Source organism: Melanostigma gelatinosum (genome assembly GCF_949748355.1).
Source record: "Melanostigma gelatinosum genome assembly, chromosome: 8".
NCBI lineage: Eukaryota > Metazoa > Chordata > Actinopteri > Perciformes > Zoarcidae > Melanostigma > Melanostigma gelatinosum.
In genome coordinates, this window is record NC_136641.1 from 9,883,757 (window position 1) to 9,903,396 (window position 19,640).

General features: G+C 42.4%; 1 protein-coding gene across 1 annotated transcript in view; it reads left to right on the forward strand.

Annotated features, from left to right (window-relative positions):
- celsr3 (cadherin, EGF LAG seven-pass G-type receptor 3) overlaps nt 1–19,640 on the forward strand; it is a gene marked incomplete at both ends in the record, with an annotated part of 90,164 nt that overhangs the window by 7,134 nt on the left and 63,390 nt on the right. Inside the window, 2 exons of the mRNA XM_079274376.1 lie at nt 13,914–14,257; nt 16,792–17,080. Of these exons, the coding sequence (XP_079130502.1) occupies nt 13,914–14,257; nt 16,792–17,080 (633 nt within the window). The remainder of the gene's footprint in view (nt 1–13,913; nt 14,258–16,791; nt 17,081–19,640) is intronic.

Below are 19,640 nucleotides of genomic sequence, written 5' to 3' on the forward strand. Positions count from 1 at the left end.
GAATGAGTGACAGGTAATCGATTTGAATTGAATGTTAGAGTATAAAGATAATGAGAGAGTGCACGAGTGATCAAATGTCTGAAGAGTGAGTGAGTGAGTGAGTGAAGGAATGAGCAATCAGGCACACGTGTGTGTGTGTGTGCACCATAAACAGTATGTATGTATGTGCCAGTCTTCGTCTCTGTTTGCCTCCAATGTGCATTCAGTTCGATTCAACCAGACGTGTAGATTCATTTCAAATTTTCCCTCTCACTATGAAAGTATTTTACACTCTCTCTCTCTCTCTCTCTCTCAGTTATGAGATTATAATGAAACAACAGTCAGCCAGAGTCATGCTCAGAGCAAAGCTGTCACTTTCATTGTGTGCTGCGTGCTATCTGTGACTACCCGTCCCTCCTCTTCCCATCACCTTCTTCCTCTCCTTTATTCTAGCCGTCCTCAAATGTATGGATGAATTGTTGGCCGTCGTTTTCCCTCCTTGCGTTTCTCTCTCTTCTTTTTCATCATCCTTCAATTTTCATTTGTTTCTCTCCCGTTCCGCTTTTTCCGGTCCAGTAGTTCCTTTTCCACTTACTGTACTTTGTCTCTCTTCTTCTATCCAGCTCCTCAGTCTTTAACCTTATGTAGCCTATTATTTCTCTATGCTATGTCTCTCTCTCTCTCTCTCTCTCTCTCTCTCTCTCGTTCTGTATTCACTGATCCACCCTCCTGTCCTCCAACTCTTCTCTTTCCCTCAACACTTCCCTTTAATCCTCACATAACTCTCATGGGCTGTGTCTCTTCCATGGCATATTCTTTTCAACTCTGCTCCTCCTCTCCTCTTTTCTGCTTTCTGTATGTGTGTGTGTGTGTCTATATGTCTGCTCCAGTGCCTGAATGTGTTGTGTTTGGATTTCCGCCTGATTTTTTACTGATGTGCGTGTTTGAACAGTGCTTTCTAGAAGCAGAGTTTTCTGTGTGTGCGTGCTTGTGAATGATTTGTGTTTGCACATAGTCCTGTGCAGATGTGTGTTTGTGTGTGTGTGTGTGTGTGTGTGTGTGTGTGTACTCTCAGGTGGCTCAAAGCATTGCACATGAGAGTGTATTCATGCATTTTCAATGAATAATATCTATGCATGCCAGAGAGTGCCGAGAATACACTGCTTTAAGTCTTGCTTTCTTACTTCCTCGGTCTTTCACACTTTGTTCACTCTCTCTCTTCTCTCCCATTTCCCTCCCTCTCTATCTCTTTCCCATTCTCAAAGCTCCTGACGATTGATTCTCAGGATAGTTCCCATATGTATGGGGCACAGAGATTAAACGCTGCATCCACGCTTGTGTTGCCAGCAGTTTAAGCACACACAGACACACACATTTACATTTGCACCAATGAAACTGGCTTAAGGGTCAGTTGGTCGAAGCAAGTGATGAAAATAAATCTAATTTGAGCTTGGCACACCAAACGGCATTAGCTCAAGGTGCCCTTGAGCAAAGCAACCCCCAACTGCTCCTGTGGCCAGCAGCAAAGACTGTGGTTGTACTGGCAAACTCCCAGTTGTGAATGTGCGTTTAAACGAGGAGCAGGGCTTTGCTGGTAAAAGAAAACATGAGCCGAACTAACATGACCCAAAACTGCAATTTTGCACACAGCCTGTGTTCAACTGGCCTTTTTTTAACAGCGGACATTTTGACGTGACTGTAAGGGAAAGTGCAGGTGTAAGTAATAAAATGAACGATGGCTGATACACAATTAGCTGCTTTTGTTTCAGGGTCCTGGTTTTGTGCGCGCTGTCTCTCTTCACCGTCACACTGCCAGGACTTACTGGGACACTTGAATAGAACATGAGCAATCATTCATTTTATTAGTAACACCTGTCTTTTTCCTACTACTCAAAATGTGTGCTGTGAAAAAGGCCTGTTGCTATTACCAAAGTCGTTTTCTCGATAAATCTCAATCATATTAGTTTTCATCTTAACTCCCACCATCTATGAACCCCCAAATACTGTACATGTCCACCAGTTGGTTTGGACACAAATGTGATTCGACCTGTTTGGATCTCTGCTCTCACTCTGGCGTTGCTTGCATACAGCATCAAAGTGCTGATTGCCAGATCCCCTTTCATTAGTGACAGATACTCCTAATTTGTCGTTATCCTGATATGGCACACCTGTGTGGCAGTGTGTCTGATGATGATGAGGTTGATGTTCAGTTAAAGATGCTTAAATTGCATTTTTTTGGAGCACATGGGAGAAGGAGAACTGCATAACAAGCTGCACACCACAAATCATCACCTATTCTCACATCCAGTGGACATAGAGCAACATTTGGAGTTATGTCTGTGTCCACCTGATGGATGCAGGACAATGTTCTTTCCATTCCCTGGTTTGGTCTCAACTAAATCCTTAGACCAATATCTGCTAAATGTTCCACTTTGATGAACTTCCTGCTGTATGTTGCTGGGCATTTAGTGCACAGTGGGTTTTATTACAGCTTGTTTCAGGAGGAAACAGCTGTCTGAACTCTGAGACTGAACCAAACAGTGACCACTCTGTAGAAATAAAACAAGACAGTAAAAGAGGCTATAAAGCTCTATAGAGCTGCACAGCTGGTGACGCATTTTTGTGGTTTTGTCGCTGTGAGCACACGTAGTTCTTTCATTGTAAGTACTTTGCTTAACAGAGCTATAAAGAATCAAGGTGAAATGTGGTAATCATAAATAACAATTTGTGATTTGTAAATTTGTAACATGCCGGCTCTTCTATGCATGTCAATAGCAGCGTGAGCATTCTGCAAATCAGTTAACACATCTAACGAGCCAGATGCAAACTCAACGTGTGGCAGCCTTTTCCCTTCACTCACTTAGCTTTAATGGCTTCTGCGTGTGCTGGGGATTCTGGGAGTTTAGATTGTGTTGAGATTAAGGACGCATCACCAATACGTTTACACACCGGTTTACTATATGCTGTAATTGTTGAGGCAACTGCTAACTGTGACTCAGGTCAGTGCGCCATGAATACACTGTTAATATATAGGTCATTGCGCTGGTGTTGAGAAGAACCCTACCGATGCATTATGGGTGAGTACGCTGATGCTGTGTGTGTAAGGCAGCTAAAGCATTAACATATGGGTCAGAAAGGTCAACACCCAAGAGCTTAACACTCTGAATTATTCTATTTTTTTTACCCAATATTACAGTAAAATGAGGATAGTTTCTTGTTTTATGGCCACAGCTGAGAAACAGTCATTTGAGTATTTCTATTTATCTATTGCCTTTCTTTTATATTCCATGTATTTATTGTCTCCAGTGAAGAAAGAGAAGAATACATTTCAAAACAAAGATGCAGAAAGAAAACAATAGAGCTGAATAAAAACATTAATGTCATGAACTACTTGTAATAGTTTGCCACCAATACAATTTATATAACCTTCCGAAACTGACAAACGACATTGCCGTTGTGTGTGGAGGTGAGAAAGGAAGCAGGGATTGTACTCTTCTTTTGTTCTTTACACAACTTTGTATGTCACTTTTCACGTGTACAACCCTATCATTGCCATCCAGGAATGTCTGTCTGAAAATGTGTGCCATATTTAAACATGGCCTCTTGCTCATCTCTCTGTGTCGACTGGATTTTCATTCTGCCTTGGAGTGAGGCTTTTTGTAACAGCTCTAAACAGAAGGTGATTTGAGGGGGAATGAGGAGGGATGCTATCCTGCTTTTTAGCAAAATGACCAAAATGCATCCCCTTTGTTAACCCGCATTGATCCTTTATCTGACTGAGTTTGGTGCAAGTTAGAATCTTTGGCCATGGCCAAGGCTCTGAAATATCAGAAGCCTACCTGTGCTGTGTATTGATAAATCCACTGCACTGTCCGTGGTGCTGAAGTAGCAGACGGATTCCCGATTACAACTTCTCCGTCTTCCAGCGTGGTTTTCTAGCATAACCCGACCCTTACTGCTTCCTCTATGGGTATTAAATTATTCAACGGTACGCTGGTGTGCGTTGCTACATCATACATATAGTCTATAAACCTACAAGATATTTACGGAGGATGAAGAGAAACCGCATGAAAAAGCACAAAACGGGCTTAAACCCACAGCATCATGAGCACAAAGCACTTACTACGTTTACTGAGCAACCACAATGACCAAGACAGTGCATGCTGGCCAACCACAATGTAATGAAACTTTAATCCGGCCAATTGAGCCCATTAGACGTACACTCTTCATCTTCGGCCTGTCAGGGTCAAAATGCAGCCACCACCCGTCAGGAGCTAAATGGTTCGGATCAAGCAGAGACGGTTGCAGAGTTCGACACAGAGAGCCAGATGGCAGGTTTCTTTATTGGGTAGTTAGTGTCCTGTAACCATTATACCAACGCTGGGAGCAAACCTGTGACCTCTGGAGGTGTTAAAACCAGTATTTGCCCTCTCTTTCATGTTTTAAAGGTATCTGTGTTGTAATAGCAGATGTTGAGCAGCAAGGGGCTTGTATGAGATTCTAATGTTTTATATAGTGTCACCAGAGCCAGTGTCTGTTCAAAGCTTTCTGTGCAAGGACATTCATCTGATTTTCTGCAGAGGATTTTTAGCTCACTGAAGGCCAGAGATATTCGGTGGTGGATGGGTTGGAGGGCCATGTCTGTCTGACACTATAAGGCCGTCACATAGTTAAGTGCTTGACAACTCAAAGCTTGTGTTAAAAGGGAAGTGGTTTGTCCCCCCAGCTTAAGTACATGGCTGCTGACATGGCTGCTGTTATTTCATGCAAATGGGTAAGGCAATTATCTTCTTTTCTTTCTGGGAGTTATAGAGAGGAATCAGAGTGACAGTTTCTGATACGGTGTCTGTTTCACAGCTTTTATTTAGCCAGGTTTTGTTAGATTTACACTCAGGTCTCTTTTACTGCAAAATGCTAAGTTACCTTGCATTCACACAGCTGTGCACATCCCCATCTGGGAGCTGCCCTGTACGAATACAGTCCATTTGATACAGCTCTTCTCAAGGAGGTGTGGTTTGAGTGGCAGGATGACTGCTGGGAAACAGTGATAACTTCTGCAACATTATGCTCAGGGGAATGCCATGACGGAGGGAAATTCAGACATGGTGGGCTCCCATGAGTGAATATTTTGCAAGAGAGTTGAGAGCGTAACAAATGTGTGTTCCCTGCTGAGAGATTTGTAGTTGCACAGGGAAGCCGATGCTCCTGTAATCTGCTTCTCACACCTTTTTTGTTGTTGTTGTTGTTGGTCACCCACATTCTTTTTCAGTTGACATTAAAGTGTGTATATTTAAAACCTTTAAATAATACTACCTCATATAAATAATGAATAGTTCGAGCTTGAGTTACAGTATTGTTGTGCTTTTCCTTTTAATAATCAAAACCACTCCCCAATTCCCCAGGAAGCACAGCACAAAGTTCTTCCACTGCTCTTCTGTATCCTGTAAGAGAAAGTCACAAAAGTTTCCGTACATGTCACTTAGTTGTGTTACACAAGCTGAATATGGTATCTGATGTTGTATTCAGCCGGTGTAATGCATTAAACTTAGGGGAAGGTTACAGAGTTTCATTATAATCTACCTCCCTATAATTTTCTGGAATTTGCTGGATGTCTTACTCTATCAGCTTTGACAAGGTGGTGCATTGTAATCCTCATTCCCACTTTCTTTTTGAATGAGAGTGTCTCACTGTTCTTTGTATCTGCTGCTGCTGTTGACTGGTAGTTAAGTGCTGCTGCTGCTGCTGCTGCGTCTCTCTTTAGGTCAGCTCGGGTCGACCACATTTAGGTCGGTAATTACCCTCAGATCGTTTTGGATCTGACGGATCTTTGGTACTTGTCAGATCAGCTCTCTTTTCTTGTCTTGTAGTGTTTTGCATTGGGGCCGAACGTCCTCCAACACATAAAACAATGGTTTGCCTTACTTTACGTTACTGCCTCACTACTACGCTGCCCCACAAGAACAATTGTGTCGAAAATAGGTTCGATTTGGAATCTTTTCAGGCGCCCTTGCAGTGATCGGAGCGATGAAAACTTCTACACATCCTGCCTCAGGTGCTGGAGTGTGAATGATTTACCAGAGAGAATGTTCAGCTCACAATGTAATGCCCCAAAATACCAAATTATTTAACTGAAAAACAACCACCGCAGAAAAGGTGGAGCCCTGTTTAAAGCGCCTTTGGGCCAAAAGCATTTTGCTTTTCCCCCCCTCACAAACGTAATGTCCCGGTGGTTGCACATTTGAGAGAAAGTACTCAAAGCAGCAGCAGCGCAGTACAAACAAAGACAAAAAGATGCAAGATGGAGGATGATAGCTGCTGCTGCAAACAGCTGCAAACAGATGTCACGTCTGTATGTCAAAGAGGTCAGAGTGTGGATTTGTGTTATTTATCCGTACAGTAGACACGAGGGTGTGTTTAAATGTGATACGAGTCTTTGCATGAAAGAATGCTTTTTGTGTTCAGTGTGTGTGTGTGTGTGCGCAAGTTATCTGGTTTAAACCATTATGTTGCACCGGCTGCTGTGTGTGTGTGTGTGTGTGTTGCTTTTTTTACTCTGTTCTCCTTTGCACTGAGTATAATGAGTGCCCAGACCTCAGGGGTAGAAAGGCTTTAAAAAACAAACTGAGCGCAGAAATCAGCTGGGCCTGGGTTGTGTGTGTGTGTGTGTGTGTGTGTAAGTGTGTAAGTGTGTGTGTAAGTGTGTGCTTTGCAATGATGCATACACAATATTGTTAACGTTTGTGTTATTTTACTGGCATGAATGTATGGCCTGCCTCTCTCTGCAGTTATCCATTTATTCACTTATTTGTACTTATTTCTATTAAGTGCCATTTTGGCTGTTCATCCTTTCACATTCTCTCAGGAGTTATTTCCTGTGACTGTGCTTCAGACGATGTGCTTTGTGTGCTCTGTTAACAACCTGAAAGGTTTTTTTTTTTGTATGTTTAAAAAGGGCAACGTTTGTTCAGGGGCTGCTGTACCTATTTATTTCCCCTGACCCGCGGGCAACTTACACTGCTGGAAACACAACACTCATCACACGTTTTTTTTGTCACTCAAGGATTTTGAAATTCAACCTGCTCATGTATCTTTCATCGACTTTTCGAGCACGATGAACACAGAGGAGAAACAGGAAAAGGCCAAACAGAGGGGAGTGACAACACAGTGTGAAATGGGATTTAAAACCATGTGATTGTGGATGCACGGACTGTGAGCTAATGGGCTGAAGGCACCATGACGGTCTTTAGTGTGTTTCAGAGCAACACAGAGCTTTTGTCCAGTCGAAATCCAATTTTACTGTTTGGGGTTTTTGCATGCTAGTTGAAATATATATCTCCCCTTTGGGCTTAAAAAAAAATCCCAACTCCTTATAGTACCGAGAGTGCAACCAGTTTAAATCAGGCTCTTAAACAAAGTCAAGGCCATGTGTGAATTTCTGAATTGTTTAGGGATCTAAACCTCTCACCCCAGCAGTGTTAGCCTTTACAGACGGAGCTACACAGAGCCACAATGAATAATGAAGGAAAATACATGCCCAGTGATCCTCATTCAAAATGTGTTTTAAATTGACAACAATCCCTAGTGTTAAGATATGAACTGTGATTAATGCAAAACTCGCTCAGTGGTTATTCAAGGTTTTCCTCCCACAGTAATAGTGGTAAGAATTTGAACACGTGAGACATTTGAATGCTGTAACCAAATGGATTAAAGAGCTACTTTTACTTTTACAGCGAACTGCACGTCCTCTGAGGCCTGAATGACTGAATCTGTGAATCTGTGAATCTGTGAATCTGTGAATCTGCGTCCGAATCTGAAACATGTGTTATAGCCGATACGACAGATAGACCGTCTTGAAACCCCAGATTTGTTGTTAAAGCTATGGTGGGTCATTTATTTTAGAAACATTTTCTGTCCATTTGTTGACAATCTCTTTACATCCGGCAAATAACTCAAATGCTCTGAAAAGCAATTGTCTGGTGTCTGTTGCTGTCCGATCATTTAATTCGGCCCAAATGTAATGATTGGACGAGCTGCCTGCCTGCCTGCCTGCCCAGCTTTAAGTGTGTCCTCTTTCCATACTTAATGTAGTCCAACAAGCTCCTGTATGTCCTACACACTAATTGTGATAGTATAACTGCTACTTTATCATTTTGTACTGACAGAAAATAGTACAATAAGCGCATCAATCTGCAACCATGGAAGGCCACTGCCAATCAAACTTCGGAAAGGGAAAGCTCAATGATGTTCAAAGATTCTATGCCTTTTTATCGTCATCAAACTGTCCCTCCAACATCTGCAGCGTGTTTTAATGTTGCACGTCTGTTTCCCTTTTCACTGTGGTGCAAAAGGTTACATGAACACCACATTAAACGCATTTCTCGATAGACCTTTTTTTATAATCAATTTAGTCATTTTGAAAAACCTGCAAATTGGGACACAGAGTTGGGACACCAAGCAACTGTGGAAATGTTTTTAAACTAGAATGAAAAAGAATGAGGTGTGTTTGACTGCGATAGAGCTTCACGAACCACCTGAGCAGTATCTCCAAACCTTTGCTTGCTTTGCTCGGTGACTTTCTTCCTTAAAGGAAAAGGCCAGGGCTCTGTCTGGTGACCCCTCCTCCTGCCCCGTATTGCAGCTTTTAATATGTTTCTGGGGCAGTTTTCAGCTCCAGCTGTGGGCTTATTGCGCGCTACTTTGCAGACTATTTCTGTCTGGATTTACAGGAAGCGAGCTCGGGATGCTCTGACATTCAAGAAGCTTTGAGTGCGCTATTAGTCAGGCTACCTGGCGCAGGGAGATAGCACTGAACTCCTTCAACCCTTTGAAACGCTGGGGACCGTGCACCCACAAAGCATCTTAGAGCCGAAGCACTGATCTGAGGCCAGCCTCTCTCTCTCAGGGCGTACTGATGTTCACGCATCCATGGGACCTCGCTGATGATTCCAGATCAGTTTGTTTATTCTTAGAGGCTTTATGCACGCCAGCCTCGAGCTCGCCTCCGTCTTTGAAGTGCGGACACACGAAGGGGGGAACTGTTGGCTCGAGGCCCACAGGAGCCTTGAAAGCTCCTCTCCAAGTTGTTATTTAGGAAGGGCTTTGTTTTCCCGTGGTGCTAAAGACGCTAAAATAACCTTCCATTTGTGTTTTTTTTTGGTTTGGAGGTTATTAATGTTTTATTGTTTCCATGCACGCTAAAGCAGAGTGCCGTGGAGAAAGGGCGATACATTAGTTATGACTTAGGCTTATTGGGAAGTTGCGGACAAGATCACCTTTACTCACCTCTCACCAGGATTCGAAAAAGTAATTCACAGTTGCTCCATGTCTTTATATTCCACTGAGATACACCTGATGTCTCTTGATTCAGTTCTTGATATGAAAGCTTTGTATCCGAAATGATGCATCAGCCCTTTTACGGGTGTGATATATTGTCTGATAAAAAGGATTGACATCTGAGAATCCCTTAAGCTTTGGTAAGGATTTAAAAGATAGTCGGCAACTTGTATGTCCTTGTACCCTTGATTCTCTCTCTTTATCGAGTGTCAGTATTGGACCTCAGCTGAACCCTATTTCTGAAATGTTTAGCATTTTCACATCAATATCTGATTAGAAATCTTTTGACTCTGAAGTGGCAGGTGAAGATATACATTTATTAAATTATGAAGTAATAATTTCTTCAACTGATAAAAGATCTGAGTTATTCTCTGTAAAATACAGGGATGCATGTGTGGTGACCATTACTGACCGGTATTTATTTGTTCTCTTTGTTCCAAATCTTGTCTGAGGGCCAAATGAGATCCAGTTTCTTGTGACTGTAAATGGACACTTTGTTTTGATGACCATGATGCCTGACTTTTCGTTGGAAATGAAAATTCTTTGGGTGGAAGATGGTCAGATGGATGTTTTTTAGTTAAAGACAGGAATGTGATACACAAAGTAAAGGTTGAATCCAAAATCGATATGTCCTCATGTATCCAGGCAATGCACAATGGCTTTGTTTAAGTTGTGCTTTGAAGATCAACTTGAGGTGAAGTAAGGTATCCCTGCATAGAGTTTCTAAGACTCTTACTTTTTTCCTAATCGAGCATTTTGGAAAAGAAGATGTGCCTTTTAACACAGCAGGAAACATTATAATTAGGCTTCATGTTACACCAGATTTTTCCCGAGACTCCAATGCTGCAACGACAATCCTCTGTTGGCTAACTTATAATAAAGAAGTTAAAACCTACCTTGCGGAAATTTGGGAAAATGGCCTTTATATTTCTGCAGACATTGGTTATGGCTTTCGTGTTTTCAGCAGAGCTGTAATTAGCATGTGCTTGTGTTAAATGTGTAGCTGATCTCATAGAAGGAGGTGGATGAGTCATTGACCTGCTGACAGGAAGTGGACAGACGTTGGTGGTTGTAATTGCTGAAATGGTCATTTAGCTTGAATGGTTGTTTTTCTGTTCTATTTCAAACCTCCAATTGGCTTCATATGCGAAGGGATGAGTGAAGAGCCCTGCACTCATGCAGGTTGGCCAAATTAGCTAGACAGTAGACACGAAGGGAAACTAAGTGAAGATATTTTACGTGTGTGTGTGTGTGTGTGTGTGCGCAAGGTTTACTGAAAGAATTGAATGGCTGATTGGGGCGAGAATACCCCAGAAGGCTTATAAAATCGCAGTGAAGGTATAAACTGTCAGGCCCCGATACTTGTTTCTTTTTTCATTTTAGCCTGTTAAAGTTGTGATATATTCTTGTTTGAAATGTCACTGTCGTCCCTCTGGGCCACCGGAGGGGATTCCTGAGGGCCTGTGACTCAGACGGAAAATGTTCAGCGGGCCTTGAAGAGGGAATTGTAGTGTTTTTTTTCTTATCAGAAAACAATTAGGCACACCGTCTGTAGGAGTCCAACATGGCAATTGCACACAAAACAGTGTGTCAACAAAACAATAAATAACTTTGGTGCAGAGGGATTGGTTGAAGGCAGATTGGAGAAAAAACGTCTTTCAGCAATTGGAACAAAGCGTGTGAGAATGTGTTGCCGTGGAGTGGTTTATTGTCCTTCCGAAATAAAACATCTTCGGGTACAAATTCAGTGTGGACTTGCTAATATGAAGGGAAAAAAGTCACAAGTGTGTTTATTAAAAACGTAATGTATGGTATGATATTGGTCTTCTAATCTAACGAAAGAAAGCAAATACGAGTAAGTCCCAAAATGTCTCACTACTCCTTTAATGTTTGTCTGATTAAGGTTTATCGGGAAAGTGTTGGTGTTAGGCATCGTTATAGATGGGATGGTTAACGCTGTGTGTCAATGGTAGGTGTATATAAGTGAATTGGTGCATTCTTTCATGGATGTGTGAGTGTGTGTGTGTGTGTGTGAGAGAGAGATTGGGTCCTACTACAGCAGATTATGGGGTCTTTTCATAGATCCCTGTCTCATTTCAATAACAATGGGAGCTCAGCATCAATTACTGCTGCGTCTTTGCATCGTGATCCAGAGAGCTGATAATAAAGCTGGCTTTTAGCCTCAGAAGAAGAGGTGACATTTAATTACTTCACCTACTACTGCTGTGTGCAATTTTATTCTATCGCTCTGTCTGTCTGTCTGTCTGTCTATCCATCATTTGTATCCATCTATTTCTACAAATGATTCTTTTGATATGTTCCCTGATGCTTTTTTGTGGGAGTTTTCCTCTGTCCCTCCATGATGCCACTCCTCCCTCTGTCTATTCATTTATTACGAAGGGCTCTGGATTTGAGTGTGTGTGTGTGTGTGTGTGTGTGTGTGTGTGAGAGTGTGTGTTAGAGGTCAGTAGGGAGTGAGTCTCCTCATAATCCGGTAATCAAACCAGCTGCCGCCCGAGCCAACCCCCATCCCTCCACCACTCTCTATATCGTCTGTCTCTCCATCTCTTTCTCTATTATTCAGTTTTTCTGTCCACATCTTGCTCTTGTTCTTGAGTCTTTTTCTATTTTGTCCTCCCTTCTCTGAAATGACTTATTGTTATTCTTTCTCTCTTTCCCTTCATGCCTTTTACATTTATTTATTGTTAGCTTTCTTCCTTTCTTACTTTTTGACACTTTATGTCAACGGCAAATGAGATGAACTCAAAATGTAATTCACTTTATATTCATAACAACTTTTACCGTTTAATCAATTCAATAACCTCTCAAATGATGTTTTACAGTATTGGCAAAGGGAAAGAAGTGAACATCGATAATCAATCAATTATGTACAGCAGTCGTAAAATATTCTTGATTGTGAGTTACCATAAGTGCCCGAGCTCTTTTTTCATGAATCCCTGGTTAAAGAGCCTCGTTTCCTTTCTCATTTCTCTTCTCTTGTCCTCCTCCGTCGTCTCCTTTGCTTCTTCCAGTATTTAATAAACCTCCTTCACTCTCCGTCGCCTCTGTGTCAACATCCTCCCTCTCTCTCTTTCACCCCTCACACTCACTTCATTGCTGCTCTTTTCTTTCGTTTTCTTTCTCTCCATTCTGTCTTTTCACCACTTGCCATGTCCTTTTTTGCAACGAGAGGCATTCTTACTCTTTCACTCTCTCGGTCTTATTGTTCACCCTGTTTTACCTCCACGGCGCTGCAGACAATTGCCCCCCTCATGCCGGCGTGGTCATGTGCATTTGTATTCTTTTACAGCTTATTAGCCGGCTTGTCGCACCAAATTGTTTTACGATACACAACACAGCCCGGCACTGGATTGTGTTCGTATCCAGTGCAGATGAAATGTGTCTGGCGTCAGTTGTTGAAACAGGTGTTGCTGTGAGGGTTGTGACCTGCTGTGATTCGTATGAGCTCATTTCTTAGCAGTGACGGGTTTCAGAGGAAAGGAGCGAGGAGACGGGGGAGCTGATGTTTCCTATACACGAGAGCACTCTGTGGTACCTCCCACCTCTCTGTCTCTCTCTGTCTCTATGAGGCTATTTCAATCAATGCTTTAAACCAACTTACTGGCTCACAAGGAAGTGTAGAGTTCAGAGGATCTCTTTTCTCTCTTGTACTGGAACATAAGATCAAAGAATTAAAGTGGATTTCAGAAAATGACCATGCTGTCTTATACCATAAATCACCTATCAACACTATCCACTGGATAAATGGCTGATGACTAAATGACAATAAACTGAAATACTGCTGTCTTTGTGACAGATTTTGTATGTGTCTGGGTATGGCTGAATAAAGTCACATTTTAGTGGAAGAGAACATCTAATGAACAGTTGTTTTCAATCACATACAAGACCATCATGTCCTGTCAACTGATTGCCTGTTAGCCGTGAGAAAATGTAAGCCCACTGTTACATACAGCACAACAGATTGTAGAGTAGTTGAATTTAAAAAAATAAAATGAACTGGAAACTTCATTCATAGTCTGGCCAGAGCAAACTTATTTTGCCATCAGATTATAGATTACACATCAGTTTACTGTCACTTTCAATCACCTGTAAACTTCTTCTCCTTCTTCACTCAGCTATTTATCTCTTGTATTTGTATGTGTGTAGATGTGAGTGTCCTTGTGCGATGCATGATAACATGTGTAGTGGGACAGAGTCATGTTCAGCGGTCTAAGCTGCACATCTTCTGACATTGTTGTGACCTCCTCACCTTTTCTCTTCCCCTTTGTCATCCTTCCTCTCTGGCTCCCAGTCATTTATCGCCGTCTCTTTACCTCCGTCTCTCCGCTCTTTGCTGTTCATCCCTGTCGCCCCGGACTCGTCTCCCTCATGCCTCCCCCTTCATCCATCTCCCTCTTCTCACTCCTCCATCTGTTCACACCTATATATCACTCTCTGTCTTCCAACCCTCTCTGTTGTCATCTTTCTTTATCTCCTGCTCCTTCACCTCCTAACCCTTTTGTCCATCCTCTATACACCTCATGAATGAGCACATTCATTCACCTAACCTTTTTGTCTCCCTCTGCTCTCCTCTTATCTAGATGGCGTCCACAGCATTTCAGCCCAGTGCATTCTCCGCATCCTCATCATCACCGAGGACATGCTGGGCAGCAGCGTGACTGTCCGCCTCCAGAACATGTCCCAGGAGCACTTCCTGTCGCCGCTGCTGGGTAACTTCCTGGAGGGCGTGTCTGCGGTGCTCTCGGTGCCTGTCGAGGACGTTTTCATCTTCAACATCCAGCCGGACCTGGACGCGGCGCCGGGAGGGATCCTGAATGTCAGCTTTACTGCTGCGTTGCCCGGCGGACTCTTCTTCCCTTCTGAGACGCTGGAGGAACAGCTGTACCTGAACAGGCCGAGGCTCACGTCACTCACACAGATGGAGGTCAATTCACATTTACAAATACAAAACATAGGAATCAGCATTTTTTATTGTTTAGTGTTTGTGTATATATCTACTACTACAGGCACATTACCTAAAATATAGATTCTAAGGCAAAAAAGTCAGTTGCATGCAGAAGCTTGAAATCAGCGTTACATGTAGTAAGACACATTGTGCAAACACATGGATCTTAAGACAGTCACTTGGGCATATTGCATGTGAACTGATAATAATAAAATACAGATGCCACGCCAGCGCAAGACATATGGCTTCATCCAGCAATACGCTGATGTGACTGCTGGATGTTTTCATGCATGAAATCACACACACCTGGACACAGCACGCACATCAGTCACATACACGCGCACACCCCCTCAGAGCATCGCTGTACATGCATGAGAGAGAGAGAGAGATGTTTCGATAAAAAAGAAGAACAAGTGAAACACAAAGGAGAAAAGATTTATAAAGGGAAAAGATTGAGCAACTCAGTGTCAAGAGATAGTTTAAGGCTGAAAGCATACGACCTTTTCTCACCAGACACTGTTACACACACACACATGAACACATACCAACCGAATCTACAGTGTATCCTCTCACTGTCATCTGATCCGGTGAACTTAACAGCAAACAGTAGCTGTTCCTCTGGAAAGTAAACATTTCTATGAAGCAGAATAAGGACAAATGAATAGATACATACAAGAAAATGAAGTAGTGTTAGTGTGATAGGGCTTGTACACTTCTCCAGGAAAACCATTTTTGAGAGGATCCAAGTTGTTAATGACTGAGACCTGAGAAGATTCTGAGTTTCTGTGACTAGGTTTTAACTTATTTTGCCATTTCTTGGTCCAGAGTGAAACATCTATTCTCTTCGATGGATCACTGTGAGGTCAGAATCTGGATGTCAAAAGCTACTATGCCACCAGTCTATGTGCCTACACCTATCAGAGGGGGTGTAGCATCCTCTATATGGAGGATTTGTAGGAGGGTGATTTGAAAGCTATGATCTTTAAAGAATATAGTATCGGTTGGGCTCTAATTTGTAGCCTGAGAGGCGCAACCCAGGGCATAGAACTCCGAGCATATTCATATTGCAATTAAGAAGCTTCTTTCATCTGAACTATGGCGGCTTGACATTCAGAGGACGATATCTAGAGAGATTTAAGTAATGTAAATCTAAATATGACTGTCCGTTTGTCAGGGAGGTAACTGTGATATTTTAGCATTGACACGATAACACCTAACAGCTAACTTTTCTATTGTTTCTGCTGCAGTCAGTTTCCTTCGGTATCTCCAGTCTCTCAGAGTTTATCTCTAAAAAGGTGAAACATTTCTATTCATGTTATAAGCTACCATTGACTAGGTGACTAACGTTACATGCAAGTCTAACTTGAACAACTCCTTCATTTATCTAACAAAGACTATCGGTTAGCGTTAAGTCATTGAACATTTTCACTTAGTCCGTGTTCCTGTGGGTGATTAACATTAGCCTCGTGCGACAAGTTGCTGTTGTTGAATGTTAACAAAATGATCTTTTTCATCTCAAAATGATTTGCATTAAAATACATGCGTCCCCCGCTACCGACTATACAGAGCTTCTCTCAAATCTCGACTCCAAATCTTCCTTCTTCACTCTTCTTTTCTTCGCCACAGCTGTGCCTGCTGCACATGGCAGACATTTTGACATGTCATAGAAAGGGAAGGACCGGTGTAATCAATAACCTTAATTAAGGTTACTGTCAACTGAGGTGCTCCAATTTCCGGGACCTTGTATTGGTTAGTTGGCTAGTTCTTCCTGGCAACCAAGTAGCCTATATTTATTCATGTATTGTACAATTTCAAGGTACTTGTACCTCTCTTGGGGGTTTCCATTTTAGGCTGTTTTATACTTACACTTACCTACATTTAAGAGGGAAACGTTGCACTTTTTATCGTACTACTTTTATCTGACAGCTGAAGTTCCTGGTTACTTTTCAGATCTTACTTTCAAAGGATCCGTTAATAAAAATAAAATGTGCTGTTATGGATTGAAGAGTATACCAATTAAAACAAGTTCCTCTTGACCAGATTCCACAAAAAAATGATCTAAAATGATTCGACTCAATAATCTAAAAATGTTATTTATGATAATATATCACTCACGGGCCACTTTTACTTGGATACTTTAAGTACATTTTTTACATTTTCTTTTAGTACTTACTACTTTTGCTTAAGTTAATGATTAAATAGTTCCTCCACCACTGTTTGAAGGGCTTACTGGAACACCTGAAAGAGACAACAATGCTGTTAGTAGTTGCACATGTGCTTTTACTGCTATTATTAGTTAGAAAAAGCGTATTGCATGTTTCGGCTTGGCAGACAGAATGATGAGAAAGGCCCTTAATGAGAAAGTATGCTGAGCAGTGAAAACTAGAGTAACAGAAGCTAATCTGAATTGGGACGCCATCTGGAACATCGACAACAGTAACTGTTCACATGTCAACACGGCAATAACATTCTTCAGAACGACTTCCGACATCTCTCCTCTCCCATCACTCCAGGTCCTCCCGTTCGACGACAACGTGTGTCTGCGTGAGCCGTGCCAGAACTACATGAAGTGCGTCTCAGTGCTGCGCTTCAACAGCTCCGCCCCCTTCATCTCCTCGCCCTCCATCTTGTTCCGGCCCATCCACCCCATCGCAGGCCTGCGCTGCCGCTGCCCAGTGGGCTTCACGGGCGATTACTGCGAGACGGAGATCAACCTGTGTTACTCCAACCCCTGCCTGAACGGAGGGGTGTGCGCCCGCAGAGAGGGAGGGTACACCTGCATCTGCCGTGAAGACTACACTGGTGAGTGCCGTGCGCTGTAGTGTCATGCTGTGGCCATGAGGTCATGGTGAGGTCATGGAAAATTGCTCCAATTTAGCTGATTTTGTTGGTTCTTTATGGATATGTGTGTTTTTGCGCTCATAAGATACATGAAGTGTGTTTGTGTGAGGTAGGGATGGTGGTATGGACATGTTGATTTGGAACAGTAGTGCTAGAATGTTTGCTTATGTTTGTTGAAAGCAAGTGGAGAATAAACCCAATTTCTTTCCATCCATCTTTTATTTTTTGGAAATATCTTAAGCAATTAATGCTAATGCCCAAAAATAAATAGAAATCACACACATCTAACTGGAAATGTCCTTGATCTTCATCACTCTTTTTAGCCAACTTGCTGTTTTTGTCTACATGTTATTGGTTTCACCGATTAACCTTCCCAGTGCACCTGCTTTAATAAAACAGTAGTTAAGAGTCCAATTAGCTCGTAAGACCTACTTATAAGCGTGAATAATCATGAATTGTCAGACAAATATACAGTATGTTTGATGTGTTTTATTTCATTTAAAGGGGACAGTTATTTACAGTTAAAACTCAACTGTAACCATTCGATGTGATGCACTGAACCAGATCATAGCTTTAAGCTGATTCAGGTTAAAGCAAAGCGAAGACAACAACAACAGTACAAGTTAAATAAAGAGTATAAAGTTATACAAGAAAGAACACACAAGACGACACAATAGCATGTCCCAAAATGTTTGCCAGATAAAAGCCAGTCAATAAAGTAAGATCAAATTCAATGTCAGTGACTACAGAGCTGAGTTTTAACAGACCTTTGAAGTTGGTTTTGAAAGTGCTGATGAAGCTGCAGATCCTCACATCCTCAGGCAGCGTGTTCCCCTGATTTGTGGCCTTTACAGAAAATGCTGATCGCCCAATTAATAACATAAACCAGGTCCTCATAGGTATTCTATAATTTGGCACTGTTTACACCGCAATGCTTGACTTTGATGGAGAGGACAGAGAGTAGTGTGTTTATCTGTGTGTTTGTTGTGTCTTGGTGTAGTCTTTAACTCCAGACTGATAAACCAAAACTGACAGTCTGTGTCTTTGTTCATGTCCCATGTTGGCTTCCTTTTTGATCCACTCTGTTTTAACTCTGTTGTCGTGTTGAGCTGAACAACATGAAAACACACACTCTGCCGCCTGGGAGAGCTCCCCCCACTCAGCTCTCTACCTGTGTCTTTGTCTTCTACACTCACACACACACACACCCACACACACACACACACACACACACACACACACACACACACAGCACCACTTCTGCCACCATAAACCCCTCTCTCTTTTTTACTGTCGCCAAACTAATTCGTTTACACACACACACACACACACAACACACACACACACACATTTTGTTCTTTCTTACCTTTCCCAAACTCTCGACTAATTCCCTCTCTCTCTCTTTCACTCCCTCTCTGCCTCCCCTTCATACTTGCCTCAGTCTTCGAGCCATTGACTAGACTGTTGAAGAGGATAGATGCTATGAATGTCAGCGTGTGTGTGTCAGGGGGATATTTCACATTGCCTTTTATTTCGAATCAAAGGAGAGTGTTTTCCAGTGAGATAGAGGACTGAAGAGAGAGAGGGGAAAGAAGCAAAGGAGAGCTGGAGGTAGTAAGGGACAGAGAGCGAGTGGGAGGGACAGAGAAAGACAGAGAATAGAGTATGATGGAAGGAAAGCGAAAGAGAGACGGAGGGAGTCGAGAAAGTTTGAGAAAATGGAGAGAAAGACGGAAAGTAGGGAGAGAGGCAATGGGAAGTGACGGGAAAGAGGAAATCCCTTTTTGATTTTGGGAGACACCAGTTAAAAGTTGATACTCAAGAGAGAAACTTGTTGGGTAGGTTGACTGCAGGGGGTCCACCGCACAGAACTTGTCTTCAAAGAAAATGTGTCACTTTTTTTAAAAGGTGGTTCATCCACTACTTCTGTCAATTCCTTCTTCCAAAACAGTGACGAAGAACACCAGAAAGATGACTGATGGTGTAGCTCAGCCCAAAAACACAGAATCTATCAGCACATTAGCGAGTCGTTCGAGACCGAGCTGCTTTGTAACCGGTACCAACAACATTACCTTCACTTTAAATGTCTCTCCTCTGCTGCGCTCTGTGGGTGGAGGGGTTAAGCCTCAACACAAAAGCGGAGGATATTAATGATCGTGTGAAATGTTAGCAGTGGCGCCCGTACTTGTGAATATAGGGGAAACACTGGAGTATGACATGAAATGACTCAGAATACATTAAAAGCTGGAACTTTGTTGAAGCTCCACTTTTTAGGTTGAAAAAAACAACAAATGTGCAAAAGCTTGGATGACCAATGGTGTGGGACTGCTTGCATTTAGTTCCATTCACCAGACATTCACAAACCTCAAAATAAATGGCATACAGTGCACATCTTGCACCGTGTGACATGCAATGAACATGCAAGATCGCTGTCCGCATCGAGATGTGTAAGGGCCCGAGGACGGAGACAGAGGAGACAGAGGGGATAACAGATGGGGACATAAAATCTATTTTCTCTGCC